Genomic DNA, 24050 nt, shown 5'->3' on the forward strand with positions numbered 1-24050 from the left:
AATGAAAGAATGACTGCAGAGAATACCGCTATTGTTCGCTTATGTATGTAGGGACAGATATTAAATGTGAGATGTAAATACCAGTGGCAGCTGCTGAGGCATTACATTGGTTGTGTAAAAAAAAAAAAAAAAAAAAAAAAAAAAAAAAAAAAAAAAAAAAAAGCCTTACATATTTCATAAGATATTATATCAAACAAAACATATAGAGAAACAGAAATAAACACTTATTACAACAGTACCATTCTTATGCACAGTAAGAGATTGATATAATCCTGGAGAACGTGATAGCAAGTAATTGTATAAGAGAGAGGGAGAGAGAGAGAGAGAGAGAGGGAGATGGGGGGGGGGGTTGCTTTAGCTATCTTTTTCGCATGTCTGCATGAGATGTAAAAAGTAGCACAAACTCCGAAAATCTCTCTCCCACACACAAATGCACAAGTGTGCACTCATGTCAACAACAGAACTCTTCACTCCTCACAGGGTATGTTTAGTCACTTTTACATGGCAGTCATAAAAGAAGGGGTGTTTTGATGTATAGTTGCTTAAGATACTGGTGGAGATCGGGCCTGAACTACCACACAACACCAACACCAATGTCAGCTAACAATGGCACTCTAGCTGTTACTGAATGATATATGTGCTCCGCTTTGCTTTGAGTTGTTGGTCGTTTCCTTTTCTTATTTTAAAATGAGTGGAGAGAGCAATCTTACTCTGTCACAGGGTTTGAATATGACTCTCACGACACCAGATGGAATCAGCGATCCAGATGTACATTATTACATTGGTTCTGCCTTCTCAGGAGCACAGAACACGGATGTAGACTGCCAGCCCTGTGAGAGGGAGGCGTGGCGTGTACCCCCACTTGCTCTTATTCCCTCAACAGCCAAAACTCATCGTTTGTTTTACGTTTGTGGTTGACTGCCAGAAAACTGTCCACTACAACATGATTGCCAGTATGAGAGAGAATAGAGCATGTATAAATTATTCGAACTTGTAATCTGTATTTTGCGAAGCAAATTTAATCAAATTACCAAAATTTAAAATTAAAAGCACTGTACTCACCAAAAGTAGCAACTCCATGACTTTGGGGAGACTGCTTCAAAATAATTAGTAGGAACAATATTGTAAATTGATTCATTGCTCCTTGTTGTTGGCAGATAAATCTGTCACCTCAGATTGAAATGTTCATTTTACACATGATTGACTTTTCACAGGATAGTATCCCTACGGCACTCAGATGTTGTTCTTTCATGGTGTTTCGTGGGGACGTTTTAATTCTCTTGAGCATTGAGAAAATGTTCGAATGTGTGTGAATTCGGGAAGGGGTGCGCAGTCCGTGACACGGCGCCTCTAATTGCTCGGCCACTCCACGCAGCCTTGAGCATTGAAAAGCGCCGCTCAGCTTCTGATGTTGAGATAGGCTTCATGATTAGCAGTTTGGAAAACTTAACAGTCTCATCCCCCCATGAACCATGGACCTTGCCGTTGGTGGGGAGGCTTGCGTGCCTCAGCGATACAGATAGCCGTACCGTAGGTGCAACCACAACGGAGGGGTATCTGTTGAGAGGCCAGACAAACGTGTGGTTCCTGAAGAGGGGCAGCAGCCTTTTCAGTAGTTGCAAGGGCAGCAGTCTGGATGATTGACTGATCTGGCCTTGTAACAATAACCAAAACGGCCTTGCTGTGCTGGTACTGCGAACGGCTGAAAGCAAGGGGAAACTACAGCCGTAATTTTTCCCGAGGGCATGCAGCTTTACTGTTTGATTAAATGATGATGGCGTCCTCTTGGGTAAAATATTCCGGAGGTAAAATAGTCCCCCATTCGGATCTCCGGGCGGGGACTACTCAAGAGGACGTCGTTATCAGGAGAAAGAAAACCGGCATTCTACGGATCGGAGCGTGGAATGTCAGATCCCTTAATCGGGCAGGTAGATTAGAAAATTTAAAAAGGGAAATGGATAGGTTGAAGTTAGATATAGTGGGAATTAGTGAAGTTCGGTGGCAGGAGGAACAAGACTTCTGGTCAGGTGACTACACGGTTATAAACACAAAATCAAATAGGGGTAATGCAGGAGTACGTTTAATAATGAATAGGAAAATAGGAATGCGGGTAAGCTACTACAAACAGCATAGTGAACGCATTATTGTGGCCAAGATAGATACGAAGCCCACACCTACTACAGTAGTACAAGTTTATATGCCAACTAGCTCTGCAGATGACGAAGAAATTGAAGAAATGTATGACGAAATAAAATAAATTATTCAGATTGTGAAGGGAGACGAAAATTTAATAGTCATGGGTGACTGGAATTCGAGTGTAGGAAAAGGGAGAGAAGGAAACATAGTAGGTGAATATGGATTGGGGCTAAGAAATGAAAGAGGAAGCCGCCTGGTAGAATTTTGCACAGAGCACAACATAATCATAGCTAACACTTGGTTTAAGAATCATGAAAGAAGGTTGTACGCATGGAAGAACCCTGGAGATACTAAAAGGTATCAGATAGATTATATAATGGTAAGACAGAGATTTAGGAACCAGGTTTTAAATTGTAAGACATTTCCAGGGGCAGATGTGGACTCTGACCACAATCTATTGGTTATGAGCTGTAGATTAAAACTGAAGAAACTGCAAAAAGGTGGGAATTTAAGGAGATGGGACCTGGATAAACTGAAAGAACCAGAGGTTGTACAGAGTTTCAGGGAGAGCATAAGGGAACAATTGACAGGAATGGGGGAAACAAATACAGTAGAAGAAGAATGGGCAGCTTTGAGGGATGAAGTAGTGAAGGCAACAGAGGATCAAGTAGGTAAAAAGACGACGGCTAGTAGAAATCCTTGGGTAACAGAAGAAATATTGAATTTAATTGATGAAAGGAGAAAATATAAAAATGCAGTAAATGAAGCCGGCAAAAAGGAATACAAACGTCTCAAAAATGAGATCGACAGGAAGTGCAAAATGGCTAAGCAGGGATGGCTAGAGGACAAATGTAAGGATGTAGAGGCCTATCTCACTAGGGGTAAGATAGATACTGCCTACAGGAAAATTAAAGAGACATTTGGAGATAAGAGAACGACTTGTAAGAATATCAAGAGCTCAGATGGAAACCCAGTTCTAAGCAAAGAATGGAAAGCAGAAAGGTGGAAGGAGTATATAGAGGGTCTATACAAGGGCGATGTACTTGAGGTCAATATTATGGAAATGGAAGAGGATGTAGATGAAGATGAAATGGGAGATACGATACTGCGTGAAGAGTTTGACAGAGCACTGAAAGACCTGAGTCGAAACAAGGCCCCCGGAGTAGACAACATTCCATTGGAACTACTGACGGCCTTGGGAGAGCCAGTCCTGACAATACTCTACCATCTGGTGGGCAAGATGTATGAAACAGGCGAAATTCCCTCAGACTTCAAGAAGAATATAATAATTCCAATCCCAAAGAAAGCAGGTGTTGACAGATGTGAAAATTACCGAACAATCAGTTTAATAAGTCACAGCTGCAAAATACTAACACGAATTCTTTACAGACGAATGGAAAAACTAGTAGAACCCAACCTCGGGGAAGATCAGTTTGGATTCCGTAGAAACACTGGAACACGCGAGGCAATACTGACCTTACGACTTATCTTAGAAGAAAGATTAAGGAAAGGCAAACCTACGTTTCTAGCATTTGTAGACTTAGAGAAAGCTTTTGGCAATGTTGACTGGAATACTCTCTTTCAAATTCTAAAGGTGGCAGGGGTAAAATACAAGGAGCGAAAGGCTATTTACAATTTGTACAGAAACCAGATGGCAGTATAAGAGTCGAGGGACATGAAAGGGAAGCAGTGGTTGGGAAGGGAGTAAGACAGGGTTGTAGCCTCTCCCTGATGTTGTTCAATCTGTATATTGAGCAAGCAGTAAAGGAAACAAAAGATAAATTCGGAGTAGGTATTAAAATTCATGGAGAAGAAATAAAAACTTTGAGGTTCGCCGATGACATTGTAATTCTGTCAGAGACAGCAAAGGACTTGGAAGAGCAGTTGAATGGAATGGACAGTGTCTTGAAAGGAGGATATAAGATGAACATCAACAAAAGCAAATCAAGGATAATGGAATGTAGTCTAATTAAGTCGGGTGATGCTGAGGGAAGTAGATTAGGAAATGAGACACTTAAAGTAGTAAAGAAGTTTTTCTATTTGGGGAGTAAAATAACTGATGATGGTCAAAGTAGAGAGGATATAAAATGTAGACTGGCAATGGCAAGGAAAGAGTTTCTGAAGAAGAGAAATTTGTTAACATCGAGTATAGATTTAAGTGTCAGGAAGTCGTTTCTGAAAGTATTTGTATGGAGTGTAGCCATGTATGGAAGTGAAACATGGACGATAAATAGTTTGGACAAGAAGAGAATAGAAGCTTTCGAAATGTGGTGCTACAGAAGAATGCTGAAGATTAGATGGGTGGATTACATAACTAATGAGGAAGTATTGAATTGGATTGGGGAGAAGAGAAGTTTGTGGCACAACTTGACCAGAAGAAGGGATCGGTTGGTAGGACATGTTCTGAGGCATCAAGGGATCACCAATTTAGTATTGGAGGGCAGCGTGGAGGGTAAAAATCGTAGAGGGAGACCAAGAGATGAATACACTAAGCAGATTCAGAAGGATGTAGGTTGCAGTAGGTACTGGGAGATGAAAAAGCTTGCGCAGGATAGAGTAGCATGGAGAGCTGCATCAAACCAGTCTTAGGACTGAAGACCACAACAACAACAACAACAACAACAACAGTCTCATCGAATGGGTCACGAAGTTCACCCTCTAGAATCGGCGAAAGGAATGGAACTGCTCCAGAAACGGCTCTCAACTCAGGCCTAGCGTAGAAGAATTGAAGCTCACTCTTCAATCTTTTCTTTTTTTTTCCAAAAATATATGGGTGTCTTTAATTTCATGGTACTTGTCTGGAAAATCTGTGATGTATTTGTCAAACTGATTTACATAAAATAAGTTGGCTGCAATGAAGTATCCAGTGAGCTAAAAATGTAGTTTTATTTCAGAAAGAATGGCATCAGTACACACTTCCAAAGCACCTCTCTCTTTTTTTATGCCCATCAAGAATCGGTGGCTTCTGGGCTGGCATCGTTTCGTCATTTTCAAAACTAATCTCATTAAGGATGGAGTCAATGTCATCTCTGATGTTTTGCATTACCGCTTCAAAGTTTTGGTTGTCTTGCATCACTGTAGTCAGTTTGGTTATCTTCTTCTGAAGCTGATTAAAAAAATATGACTGCATGAGGCGTTATCTTACAGAAAAATGATAGCAAGAAAATGAATTCATTATCTTGCAGTCTTTGTTTATATGAACCAGCTTTTTCATTAGTAGAAGGTAGTTTTATGCTCTCACTTGTTTCAGAACAATAATAAGAGTTTTCCCTGTTTTCAAAAACATCTTTTACTACTCGCAAATGATAATTCCATCTCATCACACACACGCGGCAAGCTTTTTTGAAATATGTAATGCAACACTTTTGATCTCTGTGGTGAGTTAGAAAAGAAAGAAGAATTACCTGAAAGATGTGCAAAAAAGTTGCAGGCCTTATGATTAACAGAGACTGCTGTAGACATAAGGTTGAACTGATGCGCATAACAATGCATGTATTTTGCATTTGAATATTTGTCTTTAGTTAATTTCTGAACCCCGTTCGACTTGCCACTCGTAACGTTTGCACCATTGTAATCTGAGCTATTAGTTTTGCTCAATCATTGCCAATTAATGGTTGAATGAATGTCTTTCAGAATACTCTCAGCTATAGTATGAGCAATCACAATTGTACATCCACCCGCCATTATTGCAACATAATCGGCACGTTTTATTTCTTTACGAACTTCATCATGGTACACTTTCAATGTGCATTGCAGTAGTTTGCTGTGAACAGTCTTAGAAATGCCTTTGCACACTGATGCCTGAATGAGATGTACTTGAAGATCTTTATCCAGTTCTGCAGTGAACTGAACTAGCTCACAAAAAATCCCCTTATTTTGAGAGGCATCAGATTCATCGTGTCCCCTGAGAGCCAGTTCCAAAGCACCACAGAACCGAATACAGTTTACGGTTAAATTCAATATATATCTATTCTTTTCTACACATTTGTTGTGGCTTTCAATTGTTAGTCTATATTGTGAATCTAATTTCTGCGGAATGAAAGACTAAGCACATTATTTATGTGTCACTTTGACATTTCATTTTAGACCATATACGCCCAATATCAGTTATTCCGGTCATAAACCAATGAACATCTCCCCCAAATGACACACAAGGAAAACAAATGCAGCATTGCTTTCTTCACAATCACAAATCCATTTCTTCTTTTGGTAAATTTCTGGATTGCTTTTTTGTTTGCTGCTACAGCTTCAGATTCGAGAGTGGCCTACCTGGTGTTTTTTATCTGAGAGTCCTCTCACTAAACGGCATTTTTAATAACTCATTTACTTTGTTCGTGTTTACTTTTTTCGCAGTCAACTGAATTTTTCCATACAGATAACACTGTGCAGACAGTTACATATGGTCAATTACCTGACCTCGCAGCAACTACAACGTGTTTGTACAGAACTGTATTACACGAACGTAGTGAGTAGAAACAGAAATACTAAACCTTTGTTTGGAAAACAGATGCTCAATATATGGTGAATACATTAGTTTTTTTTTCTGTGACAATAGTGCTGCCGTTGTGAGATACACCAACATTGAAATAATGCCTCTTAGTTTCAAAATCTAAGGACATAATTAGATTAAGTTACATATAACTACTTGTAACAATATTGAAGTGTATTATTTCCGTATTCAGTTTAATTAAGCAATAATTATCATTTAGGAATGCATTAGCATTAACTTGCAGAAAGATTGTAAAACTGGATTACAAGAAATCTGTGCCCTGATTTATTCTAACATGATTGCTAGATGGCAATCGTGCTTCTATTGGTCCTGCACTTTACTGTCTCTGGCCGAAAGAACGTAAAGCTCTGAGTCAGACTGGCTATGGCTCCACCAACGCCATAAGAAGCATGTAGAAACCAATGGCCGAGCCTTTCACACAGCTTTTATGAGAACAGATGGTGCCAATCTGGAGTTGCCTGCAAGCTTCAGAAAACTACCACGAGAGAGCGCCCAGCGAAACGCGTCTCTTCAAATCAGAAAATACATACTCTGAAATAATGTTTTATGCACAGTTCACATAGATTTCTCTTTCTTCCCTTTTTATACAAGTGGTGCTACAGCACAGTGGCACTACCTCTGAAGCCACCCCTGGTAAATACATTTTCTCAAGACTTGAACTAGTTGTTATGAAAATAGTATAATCAAAAATCGGAATCACTACATGTCACAATTTCGACTTAGTATAGCCAAAACCCTGAAGAATATAAACAAGAACATTTTTTAAACAGTGGAAGGTCCAGGATGGAATAACAACAGTATAATGAAAAGAATAGATTGCTACTCACTACATAGAAACATTGAGTCGCAGATAGGCTCAATGAATAGACTACTACACATTTGAGCTTTCAGCCAAAAGGCCTTCTTTGGAAATAGAGAATACATGCACAGTCACACGAGAACAACTCGCATACACATGACCATTGTCTTTTGCTGCTATGGCCCGAGTGGCTTGAGACAGTGGCCGTGTGTGTGCAAGTTGTGCTTGTGTGTGTGTGTGTGTGTGTGTGTGCAAGTTGTGCTTGTGTGTGTGTGTGTGTGTGTGTGTGTGTGTTTCCTACTTCTGAAGGACTTCTTTGTTTGAAAGCTTCGCTGTTTAACAGTCTTTTCATTGTGCCTGTCGGCAACTCAATGCCTGCTCTATGTGGTGAGTAGCAATCTATCCTTTTCATAAGAACATTTTTTTAATATCTTAAGATCTATACGAACAACAACTCACACAGAATTATGCGTGCATGGTTATATTTTTCAAGGGGTATGTATGATTCCAGACTTGTTAGTGGAGCTCTGGAAGATCGTGAATCTCTACTTTTAATGTTCTGCTGTGAACAGTGCTCAAAATTGGACTTATCAGTCAACAGTAAGTGTTGAATGGATAAGAGGGCTGAAAGATGAATATACAGGGCTAAATTATGGGGCTACTATGAACAATTCATTCATCTTCAAAGCTGCACAGGGTGTTCTAAAACTATTCATTCAAATTAATGCAGGAGGTAGAGACCATCAAAACAAATGTATTTTGATAAGGCACATATGGTCTCTGAAATCAACTTGTAACATTAGGGAACATTTTGTTAGTGGTGCTGATGTAAGCTGCTGTCAGTTTGTGGATTGGAAATGTGTACTGACACACAAAACTGCCCTGTGTGTGGATGGTTGGCTCAGAGGTGTGCTTGGGAACACACCTATTGATTTGCAAGCATCGCCGCCTTGTGACAACAACAATGACTTTCTTGTAAAAGTACCAATTCAGTTGCAGTCATTAGCACCTTGTGATGACAACAGTGACCATCTAGTGGTTTACTTATGCTGAACAAGCTGACCTGCATCTGGTATATGGTTCTGTGAATGGAAATGTGCTACCTGCAGTGAAAGAGTATTGACAGTGCTTTCTCAAGCAAAGGGTGCCACAACACCAGACATTCAGATGTCTGCATTGCGTGTTACATGAAACAATCACTTTCTATGCAAGTATGCTTGATACAGATAGGTATCAAACAGTGCGAACTCCCGAAATGGAAGATAAAATTCTGCAATACGTTGAAGACAATTGAAGACAATCCACCTTCGAGCAGACAGTATAGTGCACACTTCCTTGGCATTGGATATAGCCTTGTGTGGAATGTGTTACATGATGAGTAGCTTCATCCTTTCCATCTTCAGTGTGTGGTAGCACTAGCGCCTTAAGATTTTTTCCCATAATGCGTGCAGTTCGCACAGTGATTTTTACAACAGACTGCCCTGCACTACTTATTTCTGGCTGAGGTCCTGTACACTGAGGAGGCTTTGTTTACTTGTGAAGGCTGTTTCAATTTACAAAATTCACATGTTTTGGCACACGTGAGTCCATGAGGTACTCAACCTAGTGCTCATCAAAAGCGATTTGGCAGTGTGGGACAATATTGTTGGTGATAGGTTGATTTGACCATACATTCATCCATTCTACCTCAACAGTTGGAGATATCGCATCTTCGTGGAACATGTGTTGCCCGAATTGCTGGAGGATGTACTTTGTCATATTAGACAAAGCACAAGGGGGTGCCAGACCATTTCAGCATTGTAGTGAGTGATCATCTGAGAGACATCTTTGGAAATGATGGATCAGCCCGGCCACTGTGGTCACCTGACCTCTTGTATGAAGAAGCTGCTGTATGAAACTGTTGTGGAAACAGAAGAAGATCTCATTGCTAGAATTGCTGTTGTTGGTACCATTCCAGACGTGTCAGGGATCTTCAAACTGGCACGACAGTCAACGGGCCCATAGTCCATATCAATTCAGGCTGGCTAGGAAAAAATCTTACCTTCATAGTTGTGGATGTTATTGAATTTAGCTATGTTAAAATGAAGGACTAATTAAGGAACACGTATTTCTTTTTATTTTCTCCAAAAAAAATTTCTGCTTTGAGATACAGCCTTGCATAGATGACACTGCGCATACCATTTTAAAGATGCAAATTTTGGAAAAAATTTTAAAATGCTGTATCTCTGGAACAGTTCTAAATATTTTGTTGGTTTTTTTATTTGAAATATAATTGCTTTAAGATTACAAAGAAATCCTTCATTTGGACTTACCTGTCAAAGTTCTTTTACTATAAAATTCTGAACTTTTTTATAATTCACAGATTATTTTATTTTATGTTATTGTTTTTTTTCCCCAAAAATGCCAATCCATAAAAATTTTATTTTTTGTTGTTGATTAGTACCATATAGTTCTACATTCCCTGAAAAGGAGAGCTTCCACTTTTAGGTTGAACAGGTTTGATAAACAATTGAATTTTTTTCCATACATAAAACATGTTTTATTACCACATTATCACACATCAGGCTCATAAAAATCAAAAACTAGCCTTATTTAACATAATTTTAGTTTTGAAAAATGTGTAGGAGACTCATTTTTCAGGCATTTTAAATGGTTCCACAATGTATGTGAAAGGTCCAAAGACTTCAATGTTTCAATTTATACAACTTCTGCGCACTCTATTTTGTACTGAAATTGGCCAGTCAAGGAACTACAAATGTGTTCCACTGCTTCAGTATCTTCCTTTGATATAGAGGGATGCCTTCCTGTTGAACCAATAGGAAGTGGAGCACTTGCAATCTTCAAAAAATTGTGAATAGGAAGTGAGCACTGATGGCATTGTTGCTGTCCTTCAGCTGGAAACCTATATCCAGCAGCTGGTCCACGTGGTAGCATAAAGTTCACTACAATTTCCTTTACCTCGTAACTCACGTCTATAATCTCTGCAGTCCACCAGTCACAGTCATACACACGTCACAAACATCCCCCTTCCTGCTGTTTCTGAGGTGTTGGCCAAACGAACGAAATTTCTTCTTTCTTGCTCTTTAAAGTGCGTGCAGTATGAGTTCGCACATCACTTTGAGTCCAGAAGGTGTCCTCTGAATTCCTTTCACAGTAGTAGTTTGTTTGGACCCTTCATCTTTTTTCTGCTCGCGGAATTCTTCGATTTTCTCATTGGACAAAAGAATGGGGCTGTGGGATATGTAAGATTTCATGACTCTCGTAAAATCCTCAGCATTCTGAATCACAGCTATATTTGGTCTGGAAAGATTATGGTGCTTCAGCAGGCCTTCCTACACCATCACAAGGCCCCTTCCCGTGACCAGCACCACTGTACACCCAGTCAGTTGGCACAAGTGACTTACTCAACTCAAACAGCTGGTAACAATTTTTAAAATGACTAGGAGCACCATCAGAAATAATAACGATCTTCTCTGCCCCTGTTTGCAGTTGAAGAATTTTGCGCATTACTAGCAAAGCACGTGCTAAGCCGTGTCCTGTGTCATGACTTATAACTGCAACACTTGTGGTTTTGTTTTGAAGATCTGTCACTCCTGTAAAAATTGAAACCTGGTCATTATTCCAATGATACCCTCATACTTCTTATGAGAGAATTACAGACGAGTTCTCAGCAAAATCACAGCACTAAACATAGTTCTTCAGCCTGTATACACCCTTTCACTTCTGCAATGAGTTGTTGTTGCAATTTCTTTAGATGCTGGTGTGTTACTGCTTTCACTGATCATTTACCAAGTTCATCAATGAAACTGTCAAAGGCAACAGTGTTCTTAATTAGTTTATTTTCCTCCCATGTCACATGTGTAATTTCTGCAGAGTTACCTGCTATGTATCTTCCAGGCCAAGTGTGTGTAAAGTTTCGAGGGCAGTCACAACATTCTTGAAACAAACAAGTCTGTCGCTTTACGTCACAGACTACTAATGACTTCACACACCCAACCAAGGTGTCCTATGTCATGTGCTCCAGTAAGTTCTTCAAAGTTACCACACAAAGTTCATGATTCGCTCAGTGTGTACATAAACAGACATCTCTAGGTGGGTGTAGAACTACCCATTTAGGTCGTAGTGCATGAAATTTTGATCTTCCAATATGTGAAGTTGTATAGTTGCTCTTATAAATTGCAAAAGTTTCTTTAATACTGCGAGTCATATACCTCTTCACTTTCACAACTTTTTGACCTTCAGCTGTTACAGTTATAGTCTTTTTCGTTGGCACTCCGGTGAGAACAGTCCCTTTATCTTCCAGATAAAATGACTGCACTACTTGAACTTGAGCTGCTTGTACAGGATGACCATAATAGGGATCTGGTCTTCCAAAGACTCCTTTTACAGGCCTCACATTTCCTGATTTGTCTACCATATACTTTGATACTGATGGAATGTGGTTCAAAATTGTTTCCTTTGAAAATGTCTCTGGAATAATAGTTAAAACTTGCACCTTTTCACTGTAGGATGCACAATATTCAACAGCTGAATTGATATTTGTAAAAAATTCGTGGCAAGAGGTGCAAGAGTGCTTTGGCTCATTTTCTTCTGAAGATGGAATTTCTGCTTTGAAGAGTGTGGTCAGTTTTGCTGTAGTGTATTCGCCCATAACTTTAGTAATTTCTCTGTGCTTTCTTGATGCCTTGAGCTTATGACTCGACTTCACTGACCACGGTTTCTTAACAGGACTAACACCTACCTCTGTAGTTGACTTATTCAGGGTGTTTAATTCTTCCTCTATTGATGCAAAATCTGCATCATTTGCACCATATTCACCTTGTCCAGATACTATCATTGTTGTTATTGTGTCAAAACATTTAGAACACAAAAAGCCATCACTGGAAACATCTTCACATTGAAACAGTCTTCAAATAAGAACACTTATTCCCAACCTGAATGAAGTCTATTTATGTTTGTCTTATGTATCACTCTTTTATGGATATGCAAAAAGTTAGCACACTTCACTTTCCTGTGGCCCCAGTCAGAAGACATTTCAAACAGTCCTTTTCACAAAACCCACTGCAACTGTGTCAAATGGCAAATTCCTCATGAAAACACAGAACTCACTGGATGGTCTCAGATTTCTTAGAAGCCTCTTCAGTAAACAAATTAGCGTTGAACAACTACAATACCTAAGCCAGCAGTGAACAACCACAACAAGAAACTGACAAGAAACTACAACAAAGTGTAAGAAATAACTGCAACAAAGACAATAGAAATAAGCATTGTAACAAAAAAATTAGTAAGAAACGATTTCAGTGAATATGTATGTTACCATTCAAAGTTAAAAAAAAATGATTTTTTAAAATAAAACCTGTCCAACTTAAAAGTGGAACCTCTCCTTTACAGAGAGTAAAGTACAACATGGTTCTAATCAACAACAACAACAAAAAAATCTAACTTTTCTGGCTTGGCATTTTCGAAAAAAAAGAAAAAAAAAATTAAATTTAAATTATAAAGAAAAAAGTTCAAAAGGCAACAGTAAAAGAACTTTTGACAGATTTGTCCAAATGGAGGATACTATTGTAATCATAAAGCAATTATCTTTCAAATAAAAAAAACTCTAACAAAATATCTAGAACTGTTAGATTAGATTAGATTAATACTAGTTCCATGGATCATGAATACGATATTTCGTAATGATGTGGAACGAGTCAAATTTTCCAATACATGACGTAATTAAGTTAATTTAACAATATACTTAAGGTAATATAACAACTTTTTTTTTTTTAATCTAAAAATTCCTCTATGGAGTAGGAGGAGTTGTTATTCAGAAATTCTTTTAATTTCTTCTTAAATACTTGTTGGTTATCTGTCAGACTTTTGATACTATTTGGTAAGTGCCAGTATAATTCACCCCTTTCTGTGCCAAAGTTAGATTTATCTTGAATAGTGAAGATCATCCTTTCTCCTAGTATTGTAGTTATGCACACTGCTATTACTTTTGAATTGGGTTTGGTTGTTAATAACAAATTTCATAAGAGAGTATATATACTGAGAAGCTACTGTGAATATCCCTAGATCCTTAAATAAATGTCTGCAGGATGATCTTAGGTGGACTCCAGCTATTATTCTGATTACACGCTTTTGTGCAATAAATACTTTATTCCTCAGTGATGAATTACCCCAAAATATGATACCATATGAAAGCAATGAGTGAAAATAGGCGTAGTAAGCTAATTTACTAAGATGTTTATCACCAAAATTTGCAATGACCCTTATTGCATAAGTAGCTGAACTCAAACGTTTCAGCAGATCATCAATGTGTTTCTTCCAATTTAATCGCTCATCAATGGACACACCTAAAAATTTGGAATATTCTACCTTAACTATATGCTTCTGATTAAGGTCTATATTTATTAATGGCGTCATACCATTCACTGTACGGAACTGTATGTACTGTGTCTTATCAAAATTCAGTGAGAGTCCGTTTACAAGGAACCACTTAGTAATTTTCTGAAAGACAGTATTGACAATTTCATCAGTTAATTCTTGTTTGTCAGGTGTGATTACTATACTTGTATCATCAACAAAGAGAACTAACTTTGCCTCTTCATGAATATAGAATGGCAAGTCATTAATATATATTAAGAACAACAAAGGACCCAAGACTGACCCTTGTGGAACCCCATTCTTGATAGTTCCCCAGTTTGAGGAATGTGCTGATCTTTGCATATTATGAGAACTACTTATTTCAACTTTCTGCACTCTTCCAGTTAGGTACGAATTAAACCATTTGTGCACTGTCCCACTCATGCCACAATACTTGAGCTTGTCTAGCAGAATTTCATGATTTACACAATCAAAAGCCTTTGAGAGATCACAAAAAAATCCCAATGGGTGGTGTTCGGTCATTCAGATCATTCAAAATTTGATTGGTGAAAGCATATATGGCATTTTCTGTTGAAAAACCTTTCTGGAAATCAAACTGACATTTTGTTAGTACTTCATTTTTACAGATATGTGAAGCTACTCATGAATACATTACTTTCTCAATAATTTTGGATAAAGCTGTTAGAAGGGAGATTGGACGGTAATTGTTGACATCAGATCTATCCCCCTTTTTATGCAAAGGTATAACAATAGCATATTTCAGTCTATCAGGGAAAATGCCCTGTTTCATAGAACTATTACACAGGTGGCTGAGAATCTTACTTATCTGTTGAGAACAAGCTTTTAGTATTTTGCTGGAAATGCCATCAATTCCATGTGAGTTTTTGCTTTTAAGCAAGTTTATTATTTTCCTAATTTCAGAGGGAGAAGTGGGTGAGATTTCTATTGTATCAAATTGCATAGGTATGGCCTCTTCCATTAACAGCCTAGAATCTTCTAATGAACACCTGGATCCTACTATATCCACAACATTTAGAAAATGATTATTAAAAATATTTTCAACTTCTGACTTTTTGTTCGTAAAGTTTTCATTCAATTTGATGGTAATACTGTCTTCCTTGTGCTCTTGGTTGACCTGTTTCTCTTTTAATAATATTCCAAATTGTTTTAATTTTATTATCAGAGTTGCTGATGATTTCAGACATGATACACATACTTCTGGATTTTTTAATAACTTTTCTTAATATAACACAGTAGTTTTTATAATGTTTGATAGTTTCTGGGTCACTACTCTTTCTTGCTTTTCCGGTTACAAGATATTTTTATACCCTTAGTAAGCCATGGTTTGTTACAAGGTTTCTTACGAGTATATTTAACTATTTTCTTGGGGAAGCAGTTTTCAAATGCATTTACAAAAATAAATTATATTTTAAATTGGCATCAGGTTCACGGTACACCTCATCCCAGTCTAACTGCTGTAGGCTTTCCCCGAAATTTGCAATTGTTAAATCGTTGACTGAACGTACTACTTTGGAGGACTGTTTAGTATTGCTGAATGGAGCTACGTCATATATAGTAACTAGCTGTGCACCATGATCAGAAAGACCATTCTCAACAGGCTGAGCATTTATCTGGTTAAACTTATCTTGGTCTATAAAGAAGTTATCTATCAGTGAGCTGCTATCTTTTACCACCCGAGTAGGAAAATCAATATCGGGTGTCAAATTGAAAGAACCGAGTAATACTTCAAGGTCATTTTTCCCATTACCCTCTTTCAGAGAATCTACATTGAAGTCCCCACAAATAATAATTTGCTTCCCCCTGTCTGACAGATAGCACAACAAGGAGTCCGAATTTTTCAGAAATAGATGAAAATTTCCTGATGGGGATCTATATACAGTTACAATTATAAATGTGCCTTTATTTAATTTAAGCTCACAGGCACATGCTTCTATATGTTTCTCTACACAAAACTTTTTTGTTTCTACACTTTTTGCACAATGATAACTTTTGACATATATGGCAACTCCTCCTTTCTCCATATTTTCTCTCATTACATTTGCAGAGAGCTTATATCCACTTACGTTTACCTTATCCATATCAGTAACAACGTGATGCTCAGACAGGCATAGTATATCTATTTCATCCTCAGCTTCTAACTCTTCTAAACAAACCAGAAGCTCATCTATTTTATTCTTTAAACTTCCAATATTTTGATGAAATATACTTACATTATTTTTAATTATACTTTTATGAGAACCTTTCCTTATTCTAACATTTGCAGTACTCTCCTGTCTGAGTTTCTCATTGTGCTTAGGCTTAGTTCCTATACCAGTGGTCACATGGTGTTCAGAGAGGCAGATTATGTCAACTGGGTTGGGTGACTTTAATTCATCAATGCAATTACCTAGGACTGAGATACAACTTGGTGGAGATAAAATTTCAGGTGATTGGTGAAAATTTATAATTGACAGCTGTGATTGGTGATCCAATGTGCTAGAATTGTGCTGTTTAATTTCTTTCCTAAACTGAAGATTTGTTTCAATCCTGACCTCTCGTAGAACTTGACATCTTTCTGTCTTACCTATCCTAAAAAAGGTTACAGAGGTACAGCATTTAAAAACTTGTTCCGAAATTCGCATCTTCAAAATGGTGTTCGCAGTGTCATCTTTGGCGGCCTGTGTCTCAGGGCAGGAATTTTTGTGGAGAATAAAATATGTGTTTCTTACTTACTCCTGAATTGTAACATATGCTAAATTCAAAAACATCCAAGACTACGAAGGTAACCCCCCTGCCTGAAGTGTTACGAATTATGCCTACTGCTGTAATTAACATACTGTACTACCTTGTGTGTGAATCATTCGTAGCATTGCTGTCAGGCACCATATATAACATAACGAAATATATGTATTTTGATGTTCTCTACCTCCTGTAGTAATTTGAATGAATAGTTTTGTAACACCCTGTATATTTTCCAAAGCATTACATATACAAGTATGATTGGTGCATGAAGCGAACCATAAACCCAACGAGTTTACATTTTGCACTCTTCGATGAATGCCTCCTCTGGTCACATGACAAGTGTCCAAGCAGTAGTCAAGTTCATTCCGTGCCATGAGTAGCAACATCCTGTTGATGGTCACCACAACAGCATTGATGTGTTCTTGTAGCTGTTCAGGTATTCTTGGCACTGAGGGTGGTTTACTAAACATGGTCGTTAATGTATCCCCAAAAGAAAAAGTCACATGGTGTTAGGTCAAGTGTCCTGGGGAACGGAGAGAACTGGGCCAGTACCAGTGCACAGTGCTCTATTTTCCATAATTCCTTCTGATCTATTTTCCATAATTCCTTCTGAATGTATGCTGCACTGTTATAACAGATAAACATCTTACATATTCCAACATACACAAACTTTTTTCTTGCTTTGTCACTATTTTGCGAAGACATTGCACTCGTAACCTTCAACTGGTGGGCTCAATGCAAACTTGGTGAGTTTATGGCTCTATTCATGTACCAGTCATGGGTGTACATGTAATACAGGTTGAGCACAAAGTCTTGCCCTGATTATAGCTATTTATTACAGAATAACTGTTTGACATAATAATTTACATTTGATGCCGTTACATAGGTTAGTGTTACTAGTTTTTTTTAATTTTTTTTTTAAAGACCACTTATATTAGTAAACCTCAACGTATGCCCCCTTGGTAGCTCGGAGAACGTCGAGGCAGTATTCCAGTTCCCGCCAGGTGTTTTGTAACATGTGTTCTGTCACAGTACCCACAGCAGCTTGTATCCTAGCCGTCAGTTTGTCGACGTCAGCAACTGGTGTGACGAAGACTCTGTCCTCGATATAGCCCCAGAAAAAAAAGTCAAGGGGTGTAATGTCTGGAGAGGGGAATAATGTCCAGATCAGTGGACTGGAAGGCACGGTGCAACTCCCGGCCACCCCGCTCTCCAGACATTAAGCCTCTTTACTTCCTGGGGCCGTATCAAGGACAGACTCTTCGTCACACCAGTTGCTGACGTTGACGAACTGGAGGCTAGGATACAAGCTGCTGTGGGTACTGTGACAGAACACAAGTTGCAAAACACCTGGCGGGAACTGGAATACCGCCTCGACTTTCCGAGCTACCAAGCGAGCATATATTGAGGTTTACTAAGGTAAGTGGTCTTAAGAAAAACTAGTAACACTAACCTATGTAATGGCATCAAATATAACTTATTATGTCAAATGATTATCCTGTTATAAATTTTTATAATCAGGGCAAGACTTTGTGCTCACCCTGTACTTTGAAAAATATAAGATTTTGAAAATGAGTAAATCATTTGTAGCACCTCTTTATTAATTGATGGGTTACTGGATGTTAGCTTATGGCCATATCTCTTGATTGATTGACTTAGAAGCTTAAATTATTTACTCTACCAAGGGACCATAGACTGTAGTATGTGACATAAATTTCAACCTTTTTGCTTCTATGTGTTCCTGAGGGAAGGGAATTTTAAAAGAGAGACAACAAATTAAAAAAATAATTATTATGTGATAGAATTATAAATTATCAATGGGAAGTATGCTGTAGGTTTTGATGAGGGAGTTTGTGAGTATTGAAATACGTGGCATAAATGTCTGTATATTTTGACTCTGTTGGCTTAGATGCCAATGGAGCATAGACCTTAGTATTTGACATAAATTTTAATTTGATACCTGTACCTGTTCCTGAGTAAAAGTGTTTGTAACAGTCAGACAGACAACAAAGTTATCATTTAATAGTTCCGATTTTACCGACTGAGATTCGGAACCCCAACCCTGACCAAAAACTTGCTTGTGAACAGTACATGGAAGATACTTCCATCAAATGCAAAGCAACGTGGGATGTTATCAGACAAAAGAATTTCAAAATCCACATAGAAGACATACTTCTCGATTCTGAAGAAGTGATTGGTTACTTCCTGGAGGGGGCACATACACTAATTACATGTGTCTATGTTGTACTGAATTTGGTTATTGCTTGTGTGTTGATAGATGCCTCACAGTGTAGATTAAAATTTTACTGTAAATTATGTAGGTTTTTCCTCTAAATTTTTTATACAATTAGGTGTTTTACAAGAAAGTTTGCTGCATCCAGAATAGAAGTCCTATGGATGAACAACAACTTTCAAAAACTGAACAATAATGTAAACATTTTGCTGGCAGCTATTCAGCATTCTAGAGATTTCAAAAAAAATGATTTTTCAGAATTGTATTCACAGATGTCCACTTTACAGTAAAATTCTGTTACCTTAGCTTCAGTGTAGTGCCTGCATGAATTTAATGGCTAATATTCTGTGATCGTTTTGACCTTTTTTCCATTTGAACTTTTTTTTCCATGAGTCACAGTAACAATGCTTCTTGATCATGGGACCTATAATTTTGTTGGTTGAATTTGAAGACTTTGTGAAAGATAGCAGCAGCAGTAGTAGCAGCAGCAGCAGCAGCAGCAGCAGTAGTAGTAGTAGTAGTAGTAGTAGTAGTAGTAATAATAATAATAATAATAATAATAATAATAATATGTTAATTTGTAATTAGTAGTTGGTAATTGGTAAGGAACTGGGAGATTAGCTAGTGATACACTTTGAATATTGCTGTTGACCTTAAGGGAAAGAGGAGAGTTATGTTTATGCGCCTTGCATTACATTATAAATTTAATTACTTGCTTCTAATTTGAAAATTGTTATATTTGTGTCGTGGTAAGTAGTGAGCCTTACATTTTTATGATGCTTTGTTTAAGTTTATGTTGATGAGTAACTATCTGGTAAGCGTGATGTGTAACCTATGGCAGTGATATTAATGTCAGAAGTTGTTTCTAAAGTTTTTGTAATGTTTATTCATAAATAATAGGGGTGCAGTTATGTAACATGTATGCAAACTTTCTACAGGTGGACTTGACGGACTCTCCTCCACCACCGCCACCACCACCACCAGTTCATGAGACTGAAGCCTCTGTCAGTAACAGTAGCCATATTGGGCTCTTGCGACACAACAGGCAGCGTACGTCGTCCCCGCGAAGTCCCCCTCAGGCTCCGGCCTTTTTTCCCACCACCTCTAATATAGAACGGCGCCCGGAGTCACCACCTAATAAACGCCGCCGTTGGTCATCTACTCAGCAGCCAATTGCAAAACCTGCTGCAGTGTGTGTGACCAGTAGGAAATGTGACGATGAGGGAAGTGGTTCCCCACCACCACCACCTTCTCCAGCCAGAAGGCCAGTTACGGATCAGACCCCAGACACCACTGAAATTGTGCCACCTACGCCAAACCCTCCCGTCAAAATGGAAATGCCCGATTATGTTGATGAATCTCGGACTCGTGCTGATCAGGGTCAGATGCCCAGTGGAACAGCTGTTGAAAATGACTCTCTTGCGAGCATGGCACAACTTGTTGCTGCAAAAACTGAGGGTGCTTCATCACCGACACAAGGAGTGAGTTCGGCTCCGCCAGATTTGTCAGATCTTTACGGAGGGAGCTCGCGGGATGCAGGGGCCACTTCGGACAGCTTGTCTGCTGTTGAACTGTGTAAGTACATAGTGTCTGTGTGTGTGTTTGAGAGAGAGAGAGAGAGAGAGAGAGAGAGAGAGAGAGAGAAAGTGGTGTGTTAGAATTTTAAATATGTTTTCAGTGCTGAACTTAAAAACTAATTCATTCCAGAAAAAAAAGGTGGAGATATTCTTGTCTGCTGTTCTCTTCCGGAAACTGGTTTTTATACATAAGTCAATTTATGTGTAATAAGTGCAAGGACAGACTTATATGTGACATGCAAGGTGGCTAGTTACATGCAGTAGTGCCATGGTACTGTGCAAGATCATCTATAAAACAGGAGATAGTGTTTCTGAGGCTGATGCTGTGTTCCTTGACTTCCAGGAAGCATTCATTAGGATTCCATACTGTCAACTAGTGAAATGAAAAAGAGCTCACAGAATATCAGACCAGTTTTTTGATTGACTTGGAGATTACCTACGGTACATAACTTAGCATGAAAATAAATTGTAAGGTATGAAAGTAGCATGATGAATGCTCCAAAAAAAGTGCTATATGACTGCAACTGTTTGCAACATATATAAATGACATGTGGGCTGACATCAGAAGCTCCGTAAGAATGCTGTATATAGTGTAGCCTCAATGCCAGAATGTTGTAGTGAAGCGTACAAAGAGTAGCAGAGGCCAAATGCTTGATGCTCAGATCAACAATTGGTCCTAAACTCGAACATGTTCAACATATTGTACATAAATATGTGGAAAGAGTCATCATTCTTTGATTACATTATTGGTGATCAGTCATTGAAAGCAACGTAAAATATCTTGTAGTAAGCATTTATAGCAATTTAATATTGGGCAAGCACATAACACAACTTGTAAAAAAGGCTATGTCAGACACAGATATATATATATAAGACAAACCTTCTCTTAAATGCATGCCATGTGGAGATCAAGCTGGTAGTATCAGAGAAATTTGAGCCTATTCAGAGGATTACCGATAGCTGTTCTTCCCAGACACCATTTGTGAATGGAACAGAAAGAACAAGGAATGGTAATGGTAATTAACGTGTTCTTCACCACTCCTTATAAGGTGGCTAGCAAATTTCAGATGTAGCTATAGGATGTTTACTCTTCGGCACTTGAAATAAATACAGTCGCTGGGCACATCTGTTTCCTAACAGAATCAGACTTGATAGGATTATACTTCAGTTTCAAAATATAAACCTATCAAGACACTGATGTACTCTGAAGCTGTGCTATGACTTGTTAATATTTGATAGTTTTGTGCTATGTAAAAATTAGAAACATATGAGAAAATAAAGTTTGTGGCATCAGTGCTTTGTATGTGTATAATGAGTTTTAGTACTGTTAAGTTTTAGTTACTTTATGTTTCACGGATCAGTGACCTTTTACTATGCTGAAAAATGAGTCAATCAGTTTATATACTCAATAGTGAGAAATATGGTAACATGCTGACAATTTATTTGTATTTTATACCAATTTTAAGCTACATCTATGGAATTAAAAATTAATTAAACAATGGAAAATTCGGAATTGAGTGTACAGACGGAGTCTACCTGCTTATGTCACTGAGGTGACTGAAAGGTGTTTAGTTGAATTTGCCTTCTAATAGATTAAAAGTGTTGATCAACAGTGCCCAATCACAAGTCTGGTTGTCACTGAACTTGGTTAAGTTGTGACTGTTTCTCCTGTTTGTCAGAGAGGCGATATGACACTGTTGTTGATGACCTGACTTGGATGGTGATGTCCAGCATTGTCCCCTCTTCATGCTGTTTGGGAGGAATAGGTTGTATCCCAGCACTAGCTTCACCCTCTCACTTTTTCATAATCAGTCGAAGCAATACTGCAGTTGACACAAGATTATCACAGACCTGTGTGCTAGACACATGCACTTGAGATACAACACCTACACTTCATGAAGAAAATGTGATATTATAAGCAAAGTGAGAAATAGATGAGTAGTAGTCCCTGGGGTTTGCCAATCAGTGATTCTTTACAAATGTACTTGTTTTCCTTCACATTATTGGATCGCAATAATTATATTGTCACTTCAGATTTTTATAACAGTTTACATTAAAGTGTCAAAATAGTGTATATAATGTAATGAAATTATTCACTTGTGACAAAACTATGCAGTCAGTGATGGTATATGGAATTTCTGCAATAATTTATTTATGTTTTCTATCATAATTGCGTGTGTCATGTGTCATTTTAAAAGGATATTTTACCCTTCTGTTAATATTGTAAACGAATGAATATATTGGGGTGGTGCACACGTTCGTAGCATTTTTCCATAAGTTTAATAAACACAACAATACACATTACAATGACTTTAATCATTAATAGTTTATTCTCCTTAACTATTTACAAGGGGGCTGTCAATGCTGGGGTAACATTTCGATTCCACAACTGTAGGAATCATATGGTTTTGAAGTGAAGAACTCTCGACCCATATTCGAAGTGCTTTTCCCCTCCAGAAAGGTGTTCCTTGAAGATTGTTCGACAGATTGTGAACAATGTGGAAATCTGAAGGCGCAAAGTCGGGTGAATATGGTGGGTGTGGAATGATTTCTCAGCCTAACTCCTGTACAGTATTCTTTGTCAGTCTAGCAGAATGCAACCAGGTGTAACTCAGAGTAACATCACTTCACGCAGTCTTTCTGGTCGTTGTTCATGGATTGTGTCTTCAACTTCTCAGTTGTTGATAATAAATGTCAGCAGTGGTTGTTTTGCCTCAGGGAAGCAATTCATAGCACACCATCGCTGTTCCACCAAATGCATATCATTATCTTTTGTGGATGCAAACAGATCTTTGTATGGGGAGTTATTGCGTTTTTTGGGTTCAACCATTCCTTTCTTTTTCTTATGTTAACACAAGGACATCATTTCTTGCCACCAGTAATGATACAGGTTAGGAATGGTCGGTGTTTGTCAAGAGGCATTTGATGATGATGGAGCAGAGATGTAAATATGCCCACCCTGCTGATTTTTGTGATTTTGGGCTAGAGCATGTACTACCTATGCACCCAATTTTTTAATGTTCCCCATTGCATGCAAATGTCGCATGATGGTGGAAGGATCGCAGCTCTTCACACCTGTCAGTTCTCAGGGATCACTGTGGATTAATGTGTTTAAATGATCTTCATCAAACCCCAAAGATCTTCCAGAATGTGGAGAGTCACTAATGTCAAAACAGTCCTCCTCAAAACGAGAAAACCATTTACTCAGTGTGCTCTGTCCAATGGCATTATTCCCATACACGATGCAAATGTTTCTGGCTGCCTCTGCTGCTGTCACCCCTGTGTTGAACTCAAGCAGAAGAATCTGTTGGACATGTCCCTGAGCTAACAACGAGCATCAAAATGGATACAGGGATTGGTGAATACAGGGTGCCATATCAAGACTGAATACCATAACTCCCAAATCCCCCCAAAATAAGTGAAAAATATACCTATTCAAAAAAGCAGATAAAAATTTGCTTGTCACCGTCCCGAGAGACAATCTCCACTCTTTCCAGATTAACAATCTAAGTGGCAGACCAGGTGTGCCTCAAATTCAAAGACATTGTACTGGCAGCAATTGAGAGATTAATACCAAGTAAATTAAAAAATGATGAAGATGATCCCCCCTTGGTACACAAAAGGAGTCGGAACACTATCGCAGAAACAAGGAAAAAAGCATACCAAATTTAAATGAAT

The 24050-nt window shown here is 38.3% G+C and overlaps 1 protein-coding gene across 13 annotated transcripts in view; it reads left to right on the top strand.

Moving 5' to 3' along the window:
• The window catches only part of LOC124773262 (protein bric-a-brac 2-like), a 533990-nt gene that overhangs the window by 46170 nt on the left and 463770 nt on the right, over positions 1-24050 (top strand). For all 13 annotated transcript variants that reach the window (XM_047249394.1, XM_047249395.1, XM_047249389.1 and 10 more), the window contains one exon: positions 19734-20370. In XM_047249394.1, coding sequence (XP_047105350.1) covers positions 19734-20370 — 637 coding nt within the window. The remainder of the gene's footprint in view (positions 1-19733; positions 20371-24050) is intronic.

This window comes from Schistocerca piceifrons, chromosome 2 (genome assembly GCF_021461385.2).
Source record: "Schistocerca piceifrons isolate TAMUIC-IGC-003096 chromosome 2, iqSchPice1.1, whole genome shotgun sequence".
NCBI lineage: Eukaryota > Metazoa > Arthropoda > Insecta > Orthoptera > Acrididae > Schistocerca > Schistocerca piceifrons.